General features: G+C 52.9%; 1 protein-coding gene across 1 annotated transcript in view; it reads right to left on the bottom strand.

Moving 5' to 3' along the window:
- Positions 1-25587, bottom strand: part of MYO18B (myosin XVIIIB) — a 240288-nt gene that overhangs the window by 153179 nt on the left and 61522 nt on the right. Inside the window, exons 16-20 of the mRNA XM_047088398.1 lie at positions 24985-25132; positions 17647-17806; positions 14564-14747; positions 13507-13729; positions 9040-9149 (exon numbers count right to left, since the gene is read on the bottom strand). Coding sequence (XP_046944354.1) covers positions 9040-9149; positions 13507-13729; positions 14564-14747; positions 17647-17806; positions 24985-25132 — 825 coding nt within the window. The remainder of the gene's footprint in view (positions 1-9039; positions 9150-13506; positions 13730-14563; positions 14748-17646; positions 17807-24984; positions 25133-25587) is intronic.

Genomic DNA, 25587 nt, shown 5'->3' on the forward strand with positions numbered 1-25587 from the left:
TGCGCTGACGGCACGGAGAGTGCCTGGCATTCTCTCTCTCCCCCACTCACGCTGTCTCCATCTCTCTCAAAATAAATAAATAAGTAAACTTAAAAAATTAAAAAAAAAAAAAACACGAAGGCATTTCCCCAAGGTTATAAGTCACATGCGGGCAGAGCCAGATTGGAATCAAGGTCAGTACAGCCACATGGCAACCTCAATGACATCATCCCTTCACACGCCCAGGGTGGCTCCAGAGGGACCCCAGGAACTTCAGAGGGACACTAGGAACTTCACGTGCTGTGTCACTGAGGTTGGCTGCAGCAGCCTCCCCAGCACTCTGTCCCTTCCTCGCTGTTCTTGCCCAAGACTCTGCCTCACGTTCACAGATATCAGCTGAATAAATGACATGGCTGTTAACCTCGCATGCCTGACCTCGAGTGTGGGGGGAAGCCTGCACTTCATCCCTTATTTCCCTCTGCTACACCTGGTACCGGTCTATGCATACAGCAGGAGCTCAATGAATACGATGGCTGAGTGAGCAAACAAACGAGGGATCCCGCAGAGGTGGAAGGGGTGCGGGATGGAGGGGGAAGGGCAGACCCACACAGGAGAAACAAATTCATGGGGGGAGATTTCCTGAATGTGGCATCGGCCACAGCACAGCCACTTAATGGGATTTTCCTTTGTCATCAAGGTCTGCAGGGTCTGAAACAACGCTGGGGGGAGATTTGTGCCCTCAGAAAAATGCGGGTCACACCTGGTTCCTTTGGGCCTCCGATTCCCCTCCTAGTCCACCTCCACACCACCCCTCATGGACCTTCCATTCGCTGAAAATCAGTCTATTTTCAGAACAAACTGTCAGGAAAGTAATTGCCACACTCAGGAAACAAAAGGTATTATGGGCCTGGTGTAATTTAGTAGATGAGTTTCAATTCCGTGGGTCGTCAGCATCACAGAAAATTTCCTAAGATGCTTAAAAAAAAAGCATATTAAAAGTCTGGTCCAAGACTATAATCTAGGAGCAATTTTCCTCCTCTGACCTCCTGGAAGAACATTCCATAATGCTCCTTCCAAAATTCAGTGGTTTCACTTATGACATGTTAGCCAAAAAGTGTTCCAAGGGAGCTATAGGCAGCAAAATGCATAAAAACCAATATATCCAAAACACAGCATCTTTCCTCTCTGCACAAGAGCAAAACAAAATAAAAATTGACTGAAAACAAGACAGATGGAGGAAAACTAAATGAAAGCTACCGCCAGTGAAATTCTGAAATTTTTCTAAGTTGACCTTGGACGTAGCATCCTGAGTAGATGTTTGGGGAGGGGGAACATTCAGGACCTGTAGGGAGATCCACCTTGGCTGAGATCCTGGTTTTACCACTCATGAACTGTGCGACCTTGGACAAGCACTTTACTTGGAGCTCTGGGTTTCTCTTCAGAACGATGGGGAAGAAATGATCACATCTGCTTCAGAAGATTCTGTGGGTGCTCCTGCAGCGAGCTCCATACCGTATAGTAAGTGCTCAATAAACATGATGAGCTAGTCCTAATGACCTTGAGCTAGTCCCACTGGCTCCGTCTTGGTCAAAACTTGGTAGAGGTGCTATGGAACATAAACCAAGCTTCTATTTCTCGGGCACACCCAAACACTGCCAAAACACACACCCAGCCATCCAATATCCGAGGATTCTTGCCTGTACCCTCTCTTTCTTAGAGCCCTGTAGATGACAAAGCCAAGAAGATCAGGCCTAACAAAGACATTCCCTTCCACTGATCTCATTTTACAGGTAAGAAAGCTTACGTCCCAAGTGATAGAGCCCCCGGGTGGCTGCAGTCATTGGACAATGCTTCTGACCCTCATTTTCCTGCAATATGGCAATAAGGTTCCCTGCCTAGACCTTACGGTGTTGGGACAATTCATTGAGAATATGCGTAAAGGTCTTTGTAAGCGATGTTGCACTTAATTGCTGTTATTGTTATCCTAATGAGTATTACTCTCAGATGGAACTTTATGAAATGGGCACATATGTAGGTCAATTATCAGCGATTGCATTTGTTTCTACATAATGTAAATCATTGTCCAACAGCCAGTTGGTGGAAGACAGGGCAAGAATTCGGATTACTGTGACAAACCTCTTCCTGGTCCCACATCTTTCTGGAATCAGCTATCCCACCCTAATCGTTCAGATATTTGAGGTCTGCCCCTCCCCGTATGGAATGCTGCGTACAATGTTGGCCATCCTGTTCCGAGGAAACAGTTAAATGGTTTTCTCTTGTGCTTTTGAGTCTGAGCGTGGCTCTCGGTGCTTTACACACACCTCATTTTATTTTCAAACGTCTGTGACAGGTACGACTTCATGCTCGTTTTACAGACAAGGAGAGCGAGGTCCAGTTGAATGAAATGACCCGCCAAAAATTACGCGCTAGGAAATGGTGGAGGGAGATACAACTCCAGGGAATCAGATTCTTGAGTTTGTTCTCGGCCCTCTGATGCTAGGATCCTGTCCAGCTCCACTACTCAGTGGCTGTGTGGCCTTGAGCAAGCCACACCTGCTCTCTGCTCCTCCGTACCCTCTTCTAGGATATGGGGTAATCATGCCTATCCTTATCCTCCAAGGATGGAGTGGAGATTTAACGTCACAAAGGTAGCATGTAGGCGTAAGATTTACAGAATGGTGAAGGAAGGAACTTGATAACTTCTCTGCCCCCTGCCCCACCAAGAAAAAATAGTGATAAAAATGGATACAATCTTCAAAAACAACAAGTTCCATACTCTGGAAGTTGAGCAAGGGCATACAACAGAGAAGCATTTGTGCAAGAGAAACTATCGAATCTCCGGTAAGAGCGGTCGGAGACTGTGACAATCTTGACTGTCTTGATGGGCTGCTCCGGTCCCCATCAAACTCTGGCAGTGTGGTAATCCCACCAGGAGGAGGCAAGCTGTGCAAACCAGTGACTTTGCTCCCAGAAGGGGCCCACTTACATGGAGGGACGTACGGGCAAGTCCCACACCCGTTAGAAACAGTGGTGATCTTGGCAGGAAGGAAACGGAGAAGGTCAGTGGCACAGCTAGCCTGATATTATCATCAGGATTGGGGCCGGAAATGGGCATTGACCAGCCAGAAACTTGACAAGGAGATACAGAGAATGGACAGTCATGTGGGCCTTGATAAGCCCCCACATACTCTTGGGCAATCTGGAGGGAAGCACACGTGCTCAGGGCTCCACGCAGGACAGGAGACACTGACCGAGCCCTTAGCTATCTAGACGTCTCTATTCAAACATAAGGCCCAGGCGCCTGGGTGGCTCAATTGGTTAAGCATCTGACTTTGGCTCAGGCCATGATTTCACAGCTCGGGGGTTCGAGCCCCGTGTAGGGCTCTGTGCTGGCAGCTCAGAGCCTGGAGCCTGCTTCGGACTCTGGGTCTCCCTCTCTCTCTGCCCCTCCTCTGCTGGTACTCTTTCTTTCTCTCAAACATAAATTTAAAAAAAACTAAAAAATTAATAAATAAATAAAGGTAAGGCCACATACATGGGCGGAACATCTATGAGAAGCCAAACAAAGAGTAAAATCTGGGGCACAAGTGTAAGTGTCCGATCAGATGACATTTCTCAACCCGCATGTAGCTCCATTTGAATTAGGTAAAGGCTCGAAAATTCAAGGTGCTGTGCTGACCGCTAAGCCATGCTAACAAAGGGGAAACCCTTGAGAATCCAGGATTTATAATAAAGACAGGAATGAAAAACCCGAGTGGAGACATCAGTAATCTCTTACTGTGGGGGAGACAGACTATACATCTAGTCCAGATAAGTGGCTAAATAATTGGGGGAAAGATTAGAATCTGGAGATTCTATGATATATTATCTATAGTGTCCAGTTTTCAGCAATACACACACACACACACACACACACACACACACAGGCATACAAAGAAACTGGAAAGTGTGACGTACCCTCAAGGAAACGAACAAGCAAATCAGTCACTAGAAACCCTTTGTGGGCTTACGTGTGGACTTGACACAGATAGTCAAGCAGCTATCACATTGCACGCACAATGCTCACTGTCATGCCCGGCGCCTGCTACGTTTCAGTATGTACTAATAAGTGGTGGGGGGTCTGAGGTTATGAGGCCCCCTTGGGCACTGCAGTGATAACGCACCCCTCGCCTCCACCCCTCTAGGCTCCTTGACTGCATGTGGGAGAAGCCCAGCTCATGCCCCCACTGACAGAGCCCCTCTGGGTCCTAGAATTTTGCAAAGAGCTCCCTCTTCAATGTTCAACAAGGATGTGGTCTCACATCTCAAACAGTCAGTGAGAGACTCCAGGAATAATGGAGACCCGTGGCTGGGAATTCTTCTCCAACTCGCTAGATGAGTGGTGTGGGGAAAAGCATCCGTGTGTGTGGAACCGAATACTTACCCAGAGGACCACGTGGCTGCTGTGAGCATGGCACCTCCTCCCTGAAACCCATACCATGACCCAAAGGCCACCACGGCTCAATGGCTGCCATTTGTCGCATACCTGCCATGTGCCAAGCGCTTTGTTATGCCCTGTTACAAGTTGCCTGTGGTCACGTAGCTATTGAATATCAAGGGGTGTGGGTGAGTGGAAAGAGAGATGGCAGAAAGGAGGATTGGAATATAAGTCTGTCTGACTCGAACCCACATGCTTTCAGCCACTGAAGCTCTCCCTTAAGGGTGGGACTATGTCAGTGAGGTTTAACTCCATATGCTCAGAACTGTAAATAGAATGCACACACACACACACACACACACACACACACACACAATTGGGTTGGTCAACACTGAATGTAAAACGTGTACAATTATTAGAGCAGTAAACCTGAACTGGAGGAAGACACTGAAGGGAGGAAGAAAAGGATGGTAAATACATTGCGGAGGCTAAGGCCACAGGAACCCCTGAATCATGAGTCAGCACGCTGCGAGTGGACAGCTCCCCCTCCCAGCCGTGGCTCCTAGGGGCCCCTCCCCGGAGGAAAGGGGCTCGGACAGATTCACGGGTGACGGGGGGTATCCACAAGGGTCTGAGATGGAACAAGAGGGGCCTTCAAGAAGATAGATTGACATCCCTTGATTGTGTTCTTCAGATCGAGTCCCCAGGGACAGAGATTTTGTTGGCTCAAATCAATCAGTGCTATAGGCACTCTGCGAAGAGGGCAGGCCCTAGGGTTTCCTCGCATCGATCGGGGAGACTTGGCAAGTCCTGCCTGAGCAGCAGAGAGATTGAAGAGACCAGAATCTGAGACATGGCCAAGGTGAGCGGACCTGCCTGAAATTCCACCATTATAGTCACTCTGGGTGGGCTTCCGTGCAGGTGCATGCACAGTCTTAGCCAGACGGGATAAGCGGGGACAGAAGAACGGGACCCAGTGATCAGAGCTGGGGATGGGGTTACTCTGGAGACCGGAGCACGTGCCTGGGTGTCTAGAAGGGACAGGAGCGTCTTGAACAGCTGGCGATGGGGGTGAGGATACTGCGCCCTGGAGAGGACCACGGAAGGACAAAGCAGACTGGACTTCCTTCGTGATCTTGCTTAAGCCAGTTCAAGTAATGAAGGTCGGCTTTCCATGCCACACCCCTGCCAATGACTTCTCAGTTGACCGTCACCGACCACGTGTTAAAGCCCAGACTCTCTTGTTCTGCCAACAGTGACCCGTGGCCTGGCCTCTGCCAACATCCTCAGCCCCTGTTCATGACGCTCGGCATCTTTTGTGCTCCAGCCACGCTAAACTACCCATGCAACCTCGTCACGGATCTCTGCACGTGCTGTACCCAGCACGGGTTGCCCTTTGCTCTTTCTCTCACCTAATTCCTCCAAATTGTCCCATAGGGTTCAATTCAATCATCACCTCCTCTGAGGTGTCTTCCATGAATGCTACACTCTCACCCCAAATGTTTTAGTGAGGTGTTCCCTGGGGTGTCCCAAAGCCATCCCTCTGTATGGAAATTGCCTGTTGTAGCCTTTCCCTCACCCAGCGAGGCTGTCTTCTGTCCATCCCTGTATCTCTGGCACCCAGCACAGAGCCTGGTGCAAAGCAGCCACTTGGTCAAAGCTAGGTGGAATCAAGGATAACGACTTTAAATTAACATCACGGAAGGCACATTCGGTACAGAAATTCACCAGATACCTTTCCTATCCTCGCAACGCTCCCGTTCAATGAGGGATCAATCATGCTACTCCATGCCGCTGAACTCTGTGCTTAAGAACGGTTGATAAATGTTAGGCTGGGTATATTCCACCACAACGAATAGCGCAAAAGCCCTGCGTGCAGAATCCAAGAGCCTGAGTTCGAATCCCAGCTCCACCAGAACCTGGCTGGGCGGCGACGGCCTCAGTCGCCTCCGCTATAAAATGGGACTAATTCCCAGAGTGGGAAGGCTTTATCTTTTGAGGTCCGTTCCAGGTGAAGGATCTGGAACTTTTTCACATCGTGCCTGCTCTGTGATCAGAGTTGGCACATAAAAGGCACAAAGTATCCAGCGGGTGCCCACCTAATGAGTGTACCTCATTAGGAAAGACGGCACCCTTGGGTCAACGAGAGGCACGTATTAGGCACACAGGGGACTTCATCAAGGCCCGGCTTACACCCTGACAATCAATTCTCTCTGCTGCCATCTAGTGTCTCATGACCATATTGACCTTCTCTGGCTGTCAAACTCGTCTTCTTAAATCCTGAGGTCTTAACTGCTTTGCACACAGAGGCTGACAGTTGGGCCACCCAAGCACGTGTTCATGTATAATTCATGGTGTATCACGTTGCCTGGCAAATGAATATTTATCAGCTTTTTCATAAGAGGCAGGATGGTGTTTCCTTTTGTTGCTACCAAAATTCTATGCTGTAGCAAATGAAATTTGTGAGCAAATAAAAAGAGAATAAGAAGAAGCGAAAACTCCCAGCCAAGTCCATTCCACTTGTAATTTTCCATTTTCCAAGGCCCTCCAGCATGTGTATGGAGGTGGTTTCAGTTTGGCTACAGGAGAGAACTGCTGAGTCGTCCAGAATAGAATCGTCCCATATGCTGTACCTATTGCCCCCGCAGAAAACTCCCCCACACCCCACTTCTGTGCTGTTTTCGACGGCAGATGAGCCCCAGACCCTATCCGTGGCTCCCCTCCAGATGCTCTGAACAGAGATCAAGTTTGGGGTGAGCCAGGATAAGGAACCCCGAATGAAGACTGGTCCAGACTGGACGGTGGCATCGAGCCAGGCAGTCTCATGACTTCCAGACTGGGCTGCCACCAAGGGAGAGGATGCCCCTGCAGCAGCATACGAGCTGGGTCTGATGCCCCCCCCACCCATGGTGGGTGAGGAGGGCTATGTAGAAGGTACTGCCCTGTCTGCAGGAGGTGACCCGTGCCCTGGTCCTCACTGCAGAGAAGAGCCAAGAAGGGGCCTAAGAACTGTGACTTTGTTTACCCTTCTTTCCTCATGTCTCCCTGATGGAAGATCCCCGTGCTGATGATCTCGGACACGCACGGGCACACTCGCCTGGAGGCGGAGTCTCAACGCGGTTGTGAACATGGAGTCTGGGTGGCTTGGCTACCATCACTCTGGCCTTAAGAGGATGCTGATACGCAAACTGATGCTAACATTGATGACAGTAGTTTACACACACGGAGCCCTCACTCTGAAGCCGGCCCTGTGTCAAGCACGTGAACTCCACTATTGCGTGTGATCCTCAAACACCTTCTGCAGGTGGCCACTGTTGTCGTGCCCACCTCACAGATGCCATAACCGAGGCAGAAAGATGATGTCGCTTGCTTACACGCACACGGCCCCAGCTAGGAGTCACCTGCAGGCCTGTTTGACTCTGGAGCCGTGCTTTCTCGACTGCCCTCCCTGGAAGCCAGAAACTCAGGTTCAAGGACAAAACCCACAACAACACTTGGCTGTGTGGCCTCAGGGGAATCCATTCATCTCTCTGAGAAAATCACTTTCTCATCTGCAAAAAAGGATACAATAGCGCTCACTTTGCAGGGCTACTGGGAGGACGCGGGGCTTTGCAGATTCTAAAGGGCTCTGTAACCGTTGATAGGCCAGTGGCCATTCTCAGTGGAAATATTTATTGATGGTTTGACACTGGGGTAAAGACAAGGTCCCAGCCACAGGGGTATAGGAGTTTATGGTGGAAGTGCAGACAGGAGACACACAGGAGCAGAAATACAAGGTTAGGCATTTGTTTTCATTCATTCATTCATTCATTCATGCATTCATCCAACAATGGACTGAGCCCTTGCTAAGACCCAGAAAACGCATAGGACATGTAAATAATTTCAGACAAGGGAAGTGCTACACACACATTAGAACAGGATGATATCACGAGGCTAAGCTCTGAGCCAGCATCTGAAAAGCAAGATGACACTAGCCACACAAAACACTGAGGGAAGTGTGCTCCAGGCAGCGGGAACAGCCAGTGCAAAGGCCCTGAGGTGGTGTTCACGGCGATTCCCTAAGAAGTATGGGCTCTGCTATGAAACATGTCCTGAATATTGGGGACCATGAAGCTCTCCTTTCATGGACTACTCCGGGAACAGTGCCAGTGCTAAGTTGGAACTCCTTTTGAAAATGATGGCTTCGCACCTTCCTAGGGGCCCTCCTAGTGGCACATGCCCTCATTCTTTTCCTGCAGTCCGTCATGCGGGGCTTCAGGAGGGCCATTCCTAAGTGACAGGGCAGGGGGGCAGTCGGGAGCAGAGGTCTGAGACAAACCTCACACCGCCCTCGGGGCGCCTGGGTGGCTCAGTCGGTTAAGTGCTCGACTCTTGGTTTTGGCTCAAGCCATGATCTCACGGTTCGTGGGCTCGAGCCCCACTTCAGGCTCTGTGCTAACCGTGTGGAGCCTGCTTGAGATTCTCTCTCTCTCCCTCTCTCTCTCTCTGCCCCTCCCCTGTGCGTGCTCTCTCTCTCAAAATAAATAAATAAACTAAAAAAAAAAAAAAAGCTCACTCGGCCCTCATCTTTGCCCCCAGGGCCTGGGCCTCAGATGCCCACGGGTCCAGATGCCCCTCCCCGCCTCCCCCACTGCCCCACATACCTTCCTCTCGTCTATGCCCTCGGAGGCCGACGTGAGCTTCTTCATGAGGACAGGGTCCAGCACCTGGAATCTCCGGCGGAATTGAGCGAGCCCCACATGGTCAGCATAGCCTGGGGGTGGGGTAGGGAGCAAGCAGAACGTGGAGTCCAGGTGAGAAGGGCAGCCCAGGGCCTGGATTCACAGGCAGCCCCCGCCCTGCTCCCAGCCTTGCGGCTCTTTTGCTGGGCAAACTCCCTTCTGGGGCCTCAGTTTCCCCATTTGTTAAGAGATCGAATTCAGTCAGCATTTCTCAAATACGTTCCCTAGAACACCAACCCTATAAAGTGCTCCACTGAAGGGCACCTGGGGGCTTGGTTCTGTTGGTTAAGTGTCTGAATCTTGTTTTCATGCTCAGGACTTCATCGCACGGTTCGCGGGTTTGAGACCCGTGTCTGCCTCTGCTCTGACAGCACGGATCCTGCTTGAGATTCTCTCTCTCCCTCTCTCTTCTGCCCCTTCCCCATTCATTCTCTCTCTCTCTCTCTCTCTCTCTCTCTCAAAGTAAATAAATAAACTTTTTATAAAAAGTGTTCCACTGAATCCTCCCAGGGCGCCTGGGTGGCTTAGTCGGTTGAGCATCCGACTTCAGCTCAGGTCACGATCTCACAGGTCAGGAGTTCAAGCCCCGCATCGGGCTCTGTGCTGACAGCTCAGAGCCTGGAGCCTGCTTCGGATTCTGTGTCTCCCTCTCTCTCTGCCCCTCCCCTGTTCACATTCTGTCTGTCTGTCTCTCAAAAATATATAAACATTGGGGCGCCTGGGTGGCTTAGTTGGTTAAGCATCTGACTTCATCTCACGGTTTGTGGGTTCGAGCCCCGCATCAGGCTCTGTGCTGACAGCTCAGAGCCTGGAGCCTGCTTCTGATTTTGTGTCTCCCTCTCTCTCTGCCCCTCCCCCATTCACACTCTGTCTCTCTCTCTTTCTTTCAAAAATAAATAAACATTAAAAAAATTAAAAATATAGATATGTATAAAACATTAAAAAATTTTTAAAAAGTGTTCCACTGAACATATGGAAAAGCAGAACTGTGATCTGCCCTCTGGGTCACGTTGTGGGCCAGGATCAATGCCAAAGGCTCCGTGGACCACCGCAGGAAGATGTGGGATCGGTTTCGCTTAGAACCTGTTTGACCACAGGGGAAAAAAATGTTTTTTGGTCCAATACTTATGCCCACCCCACTTGTGGGAAATGCTGCATTGAGTATTTTCTAAGGGTTTTTTTTTTTTTTTTAAATCTAACATGCAGGATGGACACAGGAGTACCCCTCTGTGTGGAAACTCCCGAGAGTTTGCTGGAAAGTTCTCTGGAAAGCTCCCGAGAGAAGGTGACATTACAGGCGGCCTCTGCAGGAGCCGTAAGAGTTTGTCACAGGATTGGGTGTGGAAGGGGTGTCTGCGCAGAGGGAGCCAGAGAGGGGTGACCCAAGGCTGGCTCCTCGGTCATAGCAGAAACCAGCACTTGCTGAGCACAAGACACTAGATTAACAACTTCCTTGTGTTATAGGCAGTCAGGGGCCTCTATCATTATACCCATTTTATAGATGTGGAGAATGAGGCTCAAAGAGTTCAAGTTGCCTAGCCCAAAGCAGCATGGATAGTAACTCTCCCATCTGGGATTCAGACCCGGACAGAGACTATAACCAATCCAGGGGCAGTAGCCAATAGTGAGGTCAAAGATGAGCGGGGACCAGATCCCAGAGGGACTTGAAGTCAAATTGCAGGCCTCAAGGTTTGGACTTTGTCCTGAAGACAAGGGGCATGGTGGACCCTTGGTTGCCTCAAAAAGACCCCTTCACTGGCCAGATGAGTGAAGGTCTGGTGAAATCTGACTCCACTCTGAGACTCCACAAATGCACGAACCACGAAGAAGGGTGGTGGTGGTAGGTACATGTGATGAATCCAGGGTGCCTTCCTGGGGGAAGAGGATGTGTCAGGCCAGGTTCCCAGGATGCTGACTGCGCAGAGATACGAGGTTACACGCGTGCCCTTTCGAGACAGAATGATCTGGGTTCACATCCCATTTCTGCCCTTATCAAGTGACCCCATCTCTTTGAGATTCAAGTTCTTCATTTGTCAGGTGAGGATAACAAGTTCTGGGCAAGGGGTCACTCTAAGGATTGAAACAGATGACTGACAGAGTAACAGATACTAACACGGATTGATGCTGTTCCATATCCAGGCAACTCTTCTAGGTGCTAGCCTCTTATTAACTCACACACTGCTCATCAGCTCTCTGACACCTGAGCTATTAAGGCAGAGGAAAGAGGGACATGATCTAGGGACTTGCCTGCTGTTGGCCACAGCCAAGGGCAGGCCAGCCGCCTCCAGGGCCTGAGCCACGCCCACCAAGCTGTACAATATGTAAGGTTTAATGAGCATTTACTATATGCCAGGCTCTGTGCTAAGAGCTTGGTAAGAATGATGTCAGTTAGTGGGGCGCCTGGGTGGCTCAGTCGGTTGGGCGGCCGACTTCAGCTCAGGTCCTGATCTCGCGGTCTGTGGGCTCGAGCCCCGCATCGGGCTTTGTGCTGACAGCTCAGAGCCTGCAGCCTGCTTCCGATTCTGTGTCTCCCTCTCTCTCTGCCCCTCCCCTGCTTGTTCTCGGTCTCTTTCTCAAATAATAAACATTAAGAAAAAAAAAAAAGAATGACGTCAGTTGGTATGTATAATGACACAATGCCAGCACGTCATAAGTATTCAATATCCTGCATACATTTGTGTGTATTATGTGTGCACACATATGCATGCATGAATTATATGTGCATGAATTCAAAATCATAAATATTTGACATGTGTATGCATCCATGTGTGCACACAAATATTTCTTCTATGATGTAAGAGAGACAGAAGCCAGTTTGAGCAGAAAAAAAAAAAAAAAAAAGAGGAAATGACCAAGCCTGGGAGGCAGAAACTGAACGGTTTTATCACGAGACCTCAAATCTTTACTTAGTTGGAAAATTCGTCCTGCCCCAGGCAGACCACACCAAGAATGAAGAGGGCAGAAGCCCACCACAGTGAGACCCAAGGTCGAGGACGGGGACGGCTGAGCTAAGCAGGCACGCAGGGGTTCAAATGGGCGGACCAGGGTGTCTTCAAAGGCCCAGCACCCCCTGCCAGCCAGCCAGCCAGAATCGATCTGCCACCACTGTGACCATTTTGCGCTTCCCCTGTGACATTATCTGTCACCCCTCGACTGTGGTTGCGCGGGCAGGAGGAAAAATCAATGAGGCGCTCAGAGAAGTGAGGGTCTCGTCTTTGCTTCCAGCTGCTTCCAGCCATTCTGTCAAATGTCTGGTGCCCGGGGTGGGGTTACTAACACGGCGGGAGGAGATGGGGCCGTGGCCACAAGCCAGGTGTCAGCGACCACAGAGCTGTTTAACGAGCAGGGGCCCGCCAAGCCAGCCTCCCCACTGGCCCATCACCCCATCCTCTGCAGAGACAATGACCATGGGTGAGCCGTTTCAAACGTCAGGGACGGGGATCCATGCAGCGGCCGCTGGGGTCCGAGAGGGCGAAAAGAATCAGAAGGATTCAGAGAGAACTCGACTCCTAAGATGAGCTATGTGGAGACCTTGGGCGCAGGGTTGCCTTCTGTAATATAGACCTAAAGACTTCATTCCTCTGATTGAACCCTCGTCTTCTCCTTGCCACCTCCTTATCTCTTCAGCTCGATCCAGGGAAAGCCAGACCTCCAAAAGTGGACAACCTGCCTCATCGGCCACGACCGCCCCACTCATTTTGAACCCCAGTCCCTGAAAATCCAGGCTCTTCCCTGCCTCAGGACCTTTGCATATGCTGATCTGTCTGCCTAGCTTTCCACTCCAGACATGAGCTGCTTGCTTTCCATCGAGACCCAAGTAAGATGTTACCTCTTCCAGAGGTTTACCCAGTCTCTCCAATGAGAGCACAGGGCTCCCTCTTCTATACATCTGGTACCTCCTGCATCCCCATGTGACAATGCAGGCCCCCGTCACATGTCCCCACTCTGACCTCCCAAACCACGCTGAGCATCTTGAAGACCAAGGTATTGCTCGTTGTGGGAATTTCATTTTCTATTCCTAGACAGAAGCTCTCTGGACGTTTGCTCTAGAAAGGAAGATGAGCAGGTCACAGCCCCAGCCTTCCAGGGGTGCACACGCCATTCAGGAAATAAGAGAGGCTTCGGACTCGAGATCTAGGTCCGATCGAGGCTCTGCCTTGACCCAACTGTGTGACCCTGAGCAAGTCCCCCACCTCTCGGAGCTTCCGTTTTTCCATCTGAAATCATAGCTCCCCTTTCACAGGCTTATTATTTCACAGAATAAACAGGATGCTGTATGGAAAGTTCTGGCACATCGTTGGTGCTCCTGGGAGTTCCTTGGCTGCCACCAGTTAGCGGGCACGTCCGAGGAGTCAGACATAAGGTGCTTGCTCCCTGGCCGTCTCTTACCTGCCCTGTGCAGACGCAGCGCCTCCAGGACGCAGGACCCCGCAAGCTGCACCCTCAGCGCAGGGATGTCCAAGGGCAGAGGTCCGCCTGTTCCGGGCTTATCTCCACCAGGCTGCGGTGGGGTCAGAGACCCCTGCCCGCCTCTGCTCTCCCCCGCGGGGCCCGGCACAAGGCAGTGGATGAAGTGTATCTGAGACCGTCTGATCATGCTGGTCAGTGCATCCTAGGAACAAGAGGATAGGGGGTTAAAGGCCTGCTGTCTCAGGGTAAGATGGACAGGGACGCTCCCCCAACATACATTCAGCCTAGCCTGGGCACCTTTGGGGGTCCCTGTGTCCTATACCAAGGACCTCCCATTTATGGCCTGATTCACTCATGAGAAATAGGGGAACTTTATCACAGCCCCTATAACCGATGGGGAAACTGAGGCATACAGAAGGCAAACACAAGACGGCCCCGGGTCACACAGACCACTAGCAGAAGAGGCGGGCTAGAACCCAGGACCTACTCCTACAGGCTTTTCCTGTATAATCTGCCACGAGGATTTTTCCAGAACTTGTCCTGCCACGTCCCACTTTCTGGACTCAGTCTGGCCACTGACCAATCGAAGTGCTCTCGTCTGCTGTCAGATTCGTGTATCTAGGTCCCGTATTTCCAGCCAGTGCGAGATCCTGCAGCCCTCCCCCAGGGAGAGCCGCGTGGTGAAAACATAAGCATTTGGGAGGCAGGGCTGGTCTGGCTGTAATATTTGTCACTCTGGTCAAGAGGGTATTCCTGGTCCCTGGGAACTTCCCAGAGCTGCTCAAGGCAACCCCAAGTAGGCCAGGCTTCGGCCTCAGACTTGGACAGATCACCCCCGGCCCCAGGGATGTGACGGCAGACGTTCCTTCGCTGCTCTGAGCCTCAGCTTCCCCCTCTGTGGAGCGCAGGGGGACGCCTGCCCCTCCAGGCTTGCAGAGGAGGCTAGAGGTGATTCGGGTTGACAACTCATCCCGGAGGAGGGCAGGGAACGTGGCAGTGGAGGCCCCGGCTCCGTGGGGACAGGGCTGCCGCTCACCATCTGCAGCTTGATCTGGGAGCACGGCGCTTTCCTCTTGACCGCGGCGAAGCTGCTGGCAAACGCCTTCCTCACCGTGCAGCTCCTCTGCAGGGCCTGCTGGGAGGTGCCCTCCAGGCCGGCCACGGCCCGGCACACGGGGGGCAGCTTGGCCCGGGCCTGGAACAGACTCCTCAGATCCTCCCTGGCGGGCAGGAGGCAAAAGAGAGAGGGACTTCAGGGGCTCGTGGGGGACGGGCCCACCTTGCTTCTTGCTAATCTGCTTCCCGAACCATCCCCTTGAATCACACATCCTAGCTGCTACGCTTTCATCCACGGGGCCTCCTGCCAGGCGAGCCTTCGCTTCGTGGCAAACGCCAGCTTCTTTCTCCATAGCAACAGGAAGATCTAACGGACGGTCTTGTCACTGATACACCTGCAGGGATCCCACTGAGCCTGCACTTTCAGAGGGACAGAGAGAGCATCCCAAGCAGGCTCCACACCGTCAGCCCGGTGCCCGACGCGGGGCTCGAACCCACGAACCGCGAGATCATGACCCGAGCCGAAATCCAGACTGCATCTTGGTTCTCCCTAGAACAGGCCCAGCTCATAGCGGGTGCTGAGGATACAGTTCATGCCAGAATGAGTAACTGACGGGCTCAGCAGGCAGTTTCTGGACCTGCGAGGTCCCGTGGGCGAAATGTCCCACCCGATGGCCAGCAGAGGACAGTGCCCTCCCTCGGCACTCCTGTAACGCGCAGGTGCAGGCCCAGGACTCCTTAAGCGTCTGCTCTGATAAACCTGAACGGCCCTGCCTTCTTGTCGGGGCCAATAAGGACTAAGAAGGCTGGGCACACCCTGCTGTGCCCTCGGAGGAGGCTGGGACCCAGAGGGAGGCTCTGGCCTCCCGCGTCCCCTCTGCCCCATCCCTTCCAGTCAAAGGACGCAGGCAATTTCTGTCGCTCTCTGCAAGTCCAGGCTGCATGCCAGCCCCAGCCCTGAAGCCACATTACCTCCCTCCCTCCGTGCTTCACCGAACTATCCAAACTATTAAGGAACCGTCTTGTCCAAACGATCCAAAGGTATTTCAAGTGGTTAAGTGCCTGGAAGAGCACAAAGATTAACACTGGCTTCACTATCCTGGTGTTGAAATAAAAATCTGGGGGAGGAGGCTGTATGAGCCCCTCCTACTGGAAGCAGGAGCCCCGCGAGGAGAGGTCAGGGCCCTGGGGCATGTGGGCACCACCCCCCCACCCCGGTACAGGGAGAGGAGGCTGTGCCCATGACCCTGCCCCCCCGTATGTGGATTGCCCCATCTCTGGGGCTGGTAGATCTGACTTCTGGTGTTCAACGGGAGGTGTGCCCTTGGGCAGGTCACGTCTGCTTTGGGCCACAGCTGGAGATCAATATATATATGGAACAAAACGCTTTGACCGCAGCAGTGAAACTTGAGTGTGCTTGTCAGCAAAACAAGTCCCCAGAGAGATCAAGTGGGGCCCAGGAATCGGAATGTTAGACCAGCAGTGAATCCGGTGAATCTGACACTCTTGGGGGCGGAAGCACACTCTAAAAAAAGCACTGTTTGCTCTCAAAAACCACCAATGCTTGGCTCTCAAACACACAAGACACCCTAACGGCACTTACCCTCGAAGTTGCCGTCTTTCTCCGCCCCCAAGGGCCACGGCCTTATACACACTGTTCCTTCTTCCCACAGTGTCCCTCCCTCGCCAGGCCATCGGGCCAACAAAATCTGGCTTCCCTCTTTCTAGGGGACCAGAGCCACGGGATGTTAGAGCAAGAAGTGACACAGGGGCCACAGATGCGTGTTGAAGGCCTGCTACGAACCAGGCTCCTTAATGAGCCATCCGTGACGCTGTGCCACCCAAGTGTCACATCAAACACGTAAGCCTGGCCCTATCGCTCCCACTTCTTGGAGTATGGAACTGAGGCCCACATCATGCAGCCTAAACAAGGCGAAAGCAGAATTTGAACATTTGCCTGACCTCAAATCTGTGCAATATCCACAGATCTTGCAGCCTCATCCAATAAACACTTATTTTGTGGAAGAGGAAACAAAACAAACAAACAAACAAATAAATAAACCCAAGGGAGAGAAAGTGACTGCCCACGGTCACCCCGGTGGGGAGGGCAGGGCTAGGACCTGACCCTGGCCCCCTGGTCCTCCATGCTGTCCTCTGTGTGCTCACCGACCTTCCTTGTGCCCCTGCTCCCTGACTTGATCTCCTTTCAGGACCTGTGTGCCCTTGAACCTGCCAGCACACTGGGCTTTCCAATCAACTGGGACCATGATGTGCATAGAACTTCTACAGGGACAATCTAGACCCCAAGCGTGTCCCAGCTCTGCCACTCTTTTGCTGTGTGATCACAGGAGGGCCATTCACTGACTGGGGCCTCGGTTTTCTCATCTGTGAAATGGGGCTAAGGAGGCAGTGTGGTTGCCAGGAGTAACCAGAGGCTTACCAACCGTTTATCCTGATGCGGGGTGCACAGCGGGTGGTCCCTAAGTGTCTCCTCCCCATCCCCACGCCCTCAGCACCCCTCTGGTTCCCTCAGCTTCTCTTCTGTGTCCGAGCCCTGCCCCCGCAGGGCGGGAGCGGTGGGGCGGGGAGGATCGGGATGCAAATTTGCGTGCATGCGCGCACAGGCACAGGGCAGCATTTTCCAGTAACTGCGGGCTGCAAGCAGCCGTGGCTGTCAGCCCTCCTGAGCAGAGCCGTCAGGGATTGCAATGGGCCGCTTTCCTTTTCTAACACCACAAAACGTTATCACTTCAGTTTTATGACCCCCGAGTCCTAGGATGTTCATAAAATCGTTCCAGTCACAGCATCTCCCAGATACTTAATGAGAGGCACAAGGCCAAAATAAGAAGTCTCTGCCTTTTTTTTTTTTTTGGCTTTTGTGCCACCTGCCCCAGAAGCTAGCTTTTCTCTTCGGCTAGACTCACGCTGGCCCCAGGGACACACTGCCCCGGAGGGATGGGGTTCCCTCACTCACTGGGTTGTGGCGACTGCACGGCCCCGGGGGAGGAGGGAACCGCAGGGCACCGAATGCCCCTGGCTGGCTCTGATGCCCGCCGGGCTCACCTCTTTGACTGCTGCAGCACCAAAGGGGCGTCCAGGGCCGAGAGGTTGGGCTTGCCTCTATGCAGCCAGCCCGTGAGGTCATAGCGCACGGGGTCCTGTCCCAGCTGGTGGAAAATCTCGAACTGGAGGGGCTGCTCACAGGCCCGAAGGGCAGAGGTCCCTGAAAGCAGACAGAGCACGTGAGCGTTGGGGGCTCAGGCAGGGAAGACACTCGGGAGGTGCTTGACATCCCCCAGAACACACTTTCTCCACGTAACTACGTTTCCAGACAGCTAAACCTACCGGTGCTGGGCACCAACATCTCGCCTGCTATACGTAGGTACGGATGTACGTCTGCGTGTTATTGCCTTTCTAAAAACAATTTTTTAATGTTTATTTATTTTTGAGAGAGAGACAGAAGGTGAGCAGGGGAGGGGCAGAGAGAGAGAGGGAGACACAGAATCCGAAGCAGGCTCCGGGCTCCGAGCTGTCGGCACAGAGCCCGACGCGGGGCTGGAAGTCACGGACCACGAGATCGTGACCTGAGCCGAAACCAAGAGTCAAGACGCTCAACCGACTGAGCCACCCAGCACCCCATGCTATATTTTCTAATACTCGTGGAAATAGATACATAATTATTAAGTATTTTGAAAATCACTTTGAAATGGCATCAACCAAATAAGTGCACAGCCTACACTTGGGAGACGCTGACTGGCACTTGGTCACAAGGGGCAGCGCGGGGGAGCCCGAGGCGCTTGGAGCTTCGAGAGAAGGTCTGCGTTCAAATCCTGACTCTTCCTGCTACTACCGTGTGTCAGGGGCCAAACCTCTTAAGTCTCTGACCCTCTGTCTCTTCCTCGGTGAAATGCAAATTATACATACCTCCCGGGGTGACCTATATCTTAAAAGAGATAACGTGCGTAAAGCATGTTGGCAGTGTGCCTGGCACACAGTAGTTGCTCAGTAAGCCGTAGTGGGCGTCCCAGCCACTTCCTGCAGTTGACCTTGTGCGGATGTTCTGGAGCCACAAAGCATTTATCTCCGTATTCCCAATATTCGGCGTCTCGTGCCTGGTAGACGCGAATGGAGCCCGGAAGTGCTTGTGGAAGGAATGAATGAGTGAATCCTAGTCATGAGTCAATCACGTCACTCTGACTGCGGTGAGCTCTCAGGTTGAGAAATGGACCGGACCCGGACCAATTACCATCAGGAGCAGTAGTATTGTTTTGGTTCTTCCACGTATTCCGAATTTCTGTGAGTTCCCTTCCTCCTACTGTCCCAGGGTCCTGAGTCCTTTCCTCAAAGGCTGATTTTCCACCGCTCGGCTGCCGTGAGCTAGGAAACAGGAAACCTGCGTTTCCCGGAATTCTGTACACAGTCAACAGACTCTGAGGGTCTGCAGATGAGGAGGGGACGTGGCTTCTGCATTCGTGTGTGGCTTCTGAGAGGCCCTTTGTGTTCAATACCCCAGGGCTGACCGAGGTCACCAGCAAGGGGCACTTGTGAAGTCAAGTCTTTCTTCCTCAAGTGCTTCCTGTGAGGCCTCCAGGGCCATGCAGTCCCTGCCCTCAAGGGGTCACCTTCCAATGAAAGCAATGACAAAGCGTCCGCCTGGCTCTGGTGCACATATCCACACTGCCTGTACGATGTCACGGGTACCTGTTCGCGTGGCCGCGTCCCTGCACCGGACTGCAAGCAGCTTGAGGGCAGGGACCACGTTCATCCACAGTTATGTCTAGCAGCCAGCACAGAGCTGGGCTCTGAATGAGGACCCCAAGAGCACTGGGGGAGGAGGAGGAAGCAAAGGCAAGAGAGAAGAAAGGACGTTCGCGTTTGCTAAGCCCCAGCCAGCTTCTGCTGCACATACTATGTGCATGATGTCCCTCGATCCCGCTCAGGTCTGTCAAGTGAACATCGCTGGGCTGGTTTTCTAGAAGGTGACAGGGAGGTCCAGAGATGAGACAGCTTGGCTGAAGTTGCATAGCGCGTGTGGGCAGAGCCGGGGGGAGGATACGGGTCTGCTGGCCCAAAGCCTGTGTTCATCCGGGTGGTGGATGGGTACGTGGAGGCATCACAGCCCCGGGAAGCCAGTCCCAGGCTCCCAGGGGGCCCGCTCGGTCCTCTCGCCTTCCCCCTTCTTCAGAGGTGATTTCAACCACAGTGTTGCCCATCCAAGCACTGCGGGGGCAGCTCTCGCTTTCAGGAGCCCCAAGGAAACGGCTGTAAGACAGAACCTGACTCGGTGCACCTCCCTCGTGTCTCTCCCAGAAGCCCGAGCCCCCAGACTGGGGTAGGGGACTCTCGGGCCCCTGCGATCCCAGCAGCCACCCTCTATGTCTACACTACGAACGCCTGTCGCCTGTCTGCTGGCCTAGGCTCCGTGGGGGCTGCCTGCTGGCACGGCAAAGACACCTTCGTTGAGAAGTAACAGCAAAAGCACCGTGTTAGCCAGAAAGCCCCACGTGTTCTGCCTGATTGAACATTCTCATTAACTCTGAGCTCCCCAGAAAGCCCTAGAGACAAAAGACCTTTTTATTTGTCACCAAAATATCTGAATTAATGGGTCTATCTCGGTGGGGCCAGGACTGGAACATTGTCTCCCTTGGAAACTGACAAGCCTCAGGACAGCCTGCTCGGGGTGTCTGGGATCGGCACGTCAGACCTCATGGGAGAAGGAGCAGGTGCCACAGATCTCCCTGAATCCTCTCCTGCCCTAGCCATACCCTACATGACACCTTCTCCCTCCGACCCGACTCGGGTGTCATTTGCCTAAAAGTCAGGATCCAGAAAACATTCCATTCGAGGAATCCATTTCATTCGACTCCGGATCATTGGGTTTTCACATATACATCCATTCTGTATCAAGGATTCATTGTAGTCTTTGGGCCGGCATCATCCTGGCTGACGCAGGCAGAGGTGACCACCCAGCCCCTGTCCTCTCGAGCCTGACATTCCCATGAGGACAGATGCGTGATGTCCAGTGGGAGGGCTGCAAGGGAGAAGGGAAAAACAGAGAACGGGAAGCATTCTAGGCAGAGGGAACTGCCAGTGCAAAGGCCCTGAGGCGGGACCGTGCTTGGGGTGTTTCAGAAGCAGCCGAGAGCGTGGTGTGACTGGAACAGTGACTGGAACAGAGCGATGGAGGAGAGGGGAAGGGAAAATGGCAGATGTCCACGGAGGGCTTGCTGGGTCCCAGGCATAAGAGAGATAGCCGAGAACAAGACAGAGGGGCGCCCTGCACTCTCATCGATCGTACAGGATAGTTGGGGGACGGAGGAGAAGCCAGGGAAGAAGCAAACATTCCAGAGCCTAGAGAGGCCCCTGAAGGAAATAACCAGGAGGTCAGGGTGGGTCAGAGGGGCTGCAGAGGGGACAGCTTCAGACAGGGGTCCAGAAGGTCTCTGAGGAGGACAAGGCACAAAGGCGAGGGAGGAAGATGTAGAAATCTCTTGCACACCTTAGCTCATCCGTCCTCACACGAGCCCCCTGAGGTGGTGTTACCATTATTACCCTTTTACAGACGGGGGAAGTGACTTTGCACAAGTCACACACATTGCAGTTTAGCGGTGGAGCCAGGATCCAGCCCAAATCTCTGGGGTCCGAAGCCTGGGTGAGCTTTTAAGAGCTCTGCGTCCCGTTTTCCTGTGGATCTGAGCGAGGGTCTCCCTCCACCCCACAAAACCACTCCCAAGCCCTGGGGCCGTTCCCTGAACACAGGGGCCACCTTCGGAGCCCAGACAAGGGATGGGGGGTCTGCCTGGCCTCTGGGGAGAGGACTCCCAGGCTCAGCCCTGTCTCTGCTCTCAGGTGCCTACAGGGCCCCGGAAGCCACCTGGCCTCTCTGAGGCCTCACTGACCCTGCCATAGGTGGGAGGTAGTAGAACCCACAGTCCCAGGCTCCACAAATAACCGTTCCCTCTGCCCCTCCGTCCTTGTCCACCAGCTGGCCAAGGGGCAGAAGTATTTTAGAGAACACAGATGACCCTGGGACAACAGAGGTAATCACTGCCAGGAGTCAGGCAAGCACTAGGACCCTGCAGGGCGAGGGCAGTCCAGGGTTGCATCCTGCCCGTCCTGGGCCCTCACTTTTGTTTTCACAGACCCCTTCTGCTATTATATATATTTACATGATTATATTCATGGCTATGTTGGTACAAGGGCAAATAGTATTAATAATATATAAGCACACTGTATCAGTTTTCTGTGGCTACCATAACAAAGTACCATAGCTGGGGGGTTTAAACAACGGACATGTGTTTTTCTCAAAGTCCTGGAGCTGGAAGTCCAAGGTCAAGGTGTGGGCAGGGCTGTTTCCCCTGAGGCCTCTCTCCTGGGCTTGTAGCCGGCCATCTTTGCTCTGTGCACATCTGAGTCCTAATCTCTTCTTGTCGGGCCACCAGCCATATGAAATTAGGACCCACAGCAATGACACCAGTTGACCCTAATGACCGTTTTAAAAACCTTCTCCCTAAATACAGCAAATACAGCACATTCGGAACTCCTGGAAGCTAGGACTTCAACACGTGAATGTGCGGTGGGATACAAGTCAGCTCATAACTTACAGGCATACAGGGCCTCCTGGGAGGCTCAGTCGGTTGGGCATCCAACTTTAGCTCAGGTCATGATCTCATGGTTCGTGAGTTCGAGCCCTGCGTCGGGCTCTGTGCTGACAGCTCGGAGCCTGGAGCCTGCTTGAGATTCTGTGTCTCCCTCTCTGTCCTTCCTCCACTCATGCTCTCTGTCTCTGTCTCTCTCTCTCTCAAAAATAAATAAACGGTAAAAAAAAAAAATGTTTAAACATACATACAAATATATGTATAACCTATTTTGAAATGTGTATTTTTGAGAGAGAGAGCGGGGGAGGGGTAGAGAGAGAAGGAGACATAGGATTTGAAGCAGGCTGTGCGCTGAAGGCTGAGAACCTGACGCGGGGCCCAAACTCACGAACTGTGAGATCATGACCTGAGCCGAAGTTGGACGCTTAACTGACTAAGCCACCCAGGCGTCCCCACGTATATCATATAGTTCATTTTTTTTCTTCTGCCTTTAACAGAAATTAAAACATCTGCATGGGCCCCTAAAAGCACTGTGTCTGGGGAAGCTGACCGGGCTGGTCACTGAGGAGCTAAATCCTCTGGGACTAATTTGGGTCCTGATGCTCCGAGCTTGGGCCAGGGAGGGCTGCCGGAGCCATCACATGCCGCTGCTGCTTCTGCTCAGAAAATCTTGTCCCGATGGCGAGTACAGGAACGTTCCGTGAATGTCCGGGACAGAGGCCTCAGCTGGTCCCCGTGGGGCAGGCTTCTGCCATCGCCAGCCCAGCGGATGACAGCGATGAGAGCTGTCATAACGTCTTTCTCCAAATGTCCTCCCAATTTCCTGTAAACTACTCCAGGTGGGCGTCCACCCCAAACATTCCATCGAAATGGCACGGGTCTCCGTTGCCAGGGACCTCCACGTGGCCACATCGATGGCCACTCCTCAGCCACGCCTCACCTGACCTCTCAGATGAGGTCAGCCCCCTCCCTCCTGCGGTGGCCTCCAGAGTGCCACATTCTCCCGGCTTCCTTCCTACCTCCCTGGCCACCCCTCCCGTTGCATTTGCCGGTGACTGGCCTTGACCCTGGGCCTTGACATTGGCATGTCCTGGGGTTGAATCCTCTGCCATCTTCTCTGCCAGCCTGGATTCCCTTGGCGATCGGACCCAGAAGCGTGGTCCTCAGTCTTCTTACACATTTACTCGCTTCATCATCCTCTGCTAGAATGTCAGCCCCATGGCGGCGGAGACATTTGTCTTGTTCGGGGATGGGTCTCCCAGCCTAGGACATGGCTGCCATGTAGGAGGTGCTCCATAAATGTTGTTGAAGGAATGAGCCCCGGTCCCTCCCGCCATGCCAGCGGGAACTGTAAGATCTCAAAGCGGATCTGCCTTTGTAAAAGCCTGAGGGCATCCAGGTGGAGGGGGGCGCGTCGCAAGAGATTTTGATCCGGACAGAGAGCATTTGCCATCTGCCTTCTGACACTCACGCTCTGGGCGATCTTAGACACCTCTACCAGCATCTGTCTGGAGCTGAGAGTCCTCAGCTTGGAGGGTAAGAATACCAACCACCAGATACGTGACAGATTTCTCCAACCCCTTAGAAGACGGGAGTCCCATTCTTCATCGCCATCAACAGCCCTGTCCTTGTTGATCAGTACTTGTGACCCTCGGCTGCCCGTAACAAAGCTGCTACGTCTCTGACCCAATCGCTGTAGCAGAAATTCTGGTGAGAGAGAGGCAGGGGTGGCCCCTATTCTTACTGTGTGAACACCCCACCCGGGGCTATTTGAGGTCTGCTCAGAGTCGCCCTGCCGAAGCACGGACAGCCGGACTGGAACCTGGGGCTGAATGAAGCCAAGGCCCGTGACCTCCGACCTCGTGGTTCCTTCTGGATGTCTCCATCTCTCCTCTTGATTCTCTCTCCCCCACCAACCCAGCCCATCATCACCAAACACTGTGTGTTCTGCCTGCTGAATACCTCCATAGCCTGCCCACCTTCTCTCTCACCTCCCTGGCCGCCTTCCACGAACTTTCCAGAACTTGAATCTGACCTTACCTCCTGCTGCCTAGAATCCTTCATTGGCTTCTCATAGTTCTGGGGTTGAGACTAATGTTTTGTGGCGGGGGGGGGGCACAAGAGCCTCTGGCAGTCTGAGCCCAGATGACATCTCCAACCTTGTCCTGACTCCCTGGATCGCGGAAGAATTAGGTCCGCCTGACGCACACCATCAAGCGGGTCTGTCCTCCTAGGTTCACCAGATGATGTGCTTATCTGTTAGCTTGTCCACAGTCTCTACCCACGTCCTCCCTACGAGGACACAGGCCACACCAGGCTGGCGCATCGTTGCATAGCATGGTTCTCAGAACAAGGTAGCCACTCAAAGGGGCGCCTGGGTGGCTCAGTCGGTTGAGCGTCTGACTTCGGCTTGGGTCACGATCTCACGGTCTGTGAGTTCGAGGCCCACGTCGGGCTCTGTGCCGACAGCTCAGAGCCTGGAGCCTGCTTCCGATTCTGTGTCTCCCTCTCTCTCTGCCCCACTCCCCTTTGCACTCTGTCTCTCAAAATGAATAAACGTTAAAAATATTTTTAAAAAAGGTAGCCACTCAATGTATTTGTTGACTACACGGATGAATGAACACGTAAATGAATCAAAGCACACGCAGGCATGTGCACAGACATCTGTGCGCTCAGACCCCCACCCCCACCCCGCCTCATGCAGGCCTTGTCAGGGCTTTTCCTGCAGCAGACAAGGACAGATTCCAAGTCCCAGGCTGGACTCAGCACCCTTCTCCCTTCATCTTTCACCCTACTCCCTTACCTTCGGCCTCAGCCCCTTTCTTCTCAAAGGCTGCACAGAGACGCTCGAGCACCATGCTGTCACTGGAGCCCTCCACCCGGAATTCCTCATCCAAGAGCCAGAAAAGGCCCCTGGAGTCCTCAGCACCTCCAACAGCTGGTAAGCGGACCTGGCGGAAAACCCAGGATCACCGAGGAGCCCTGATCCCTGACAGAGGCCAGTCCTAGGCTTCTCTTCCTACCTACAGGAGTCGGGGGATCTGAGTCCCAGGCATCATGGCTCAGACGTGCTGGCCCGGAGCCATGATCCCTCCCACCCCCAGATGCTCAGTGTGGGAACCTCAAACCTTAACAAGCTCTCAGTTTCAGGAGGTACATTCCGGCCTCTGTCCTCACTTCCTGTGTGACCTTGGGTAACTTACTGCACCACTCTGAGCCTCATTTCCTTTTATGGAAACTAGAGACTGGCAATACCTTCCTCAGAGGGCTGCAGTGAGGAATTAACAGGGGAGAGCACTCCGTAAATTACACATTCCAGAGGCAAACAGGCAGCTGGGTGTATTTGTGCACAGCCACACATCAAAGGATTAATCCCATCCATATCGCTTTCTCTTAGAAATCTGCG

Source organism: Lynx rufus, unplaced genomic scaffold, assembly GCF_022079265.1.
Source record: "Lynx rufus isolate CCGP_SWC_20201006 ecotype Redwood Valley unplaced genomic scaffold, mLynRuf1.p SCAF_24, whole genome shotgun sequence".
NCBI classification, from domain to species: domain Eukaryota; kingdom Metazoa; phylum Chordata; class Mammalia; order Carnivora; family Felidae; genus Lynx; species Lynx rufus.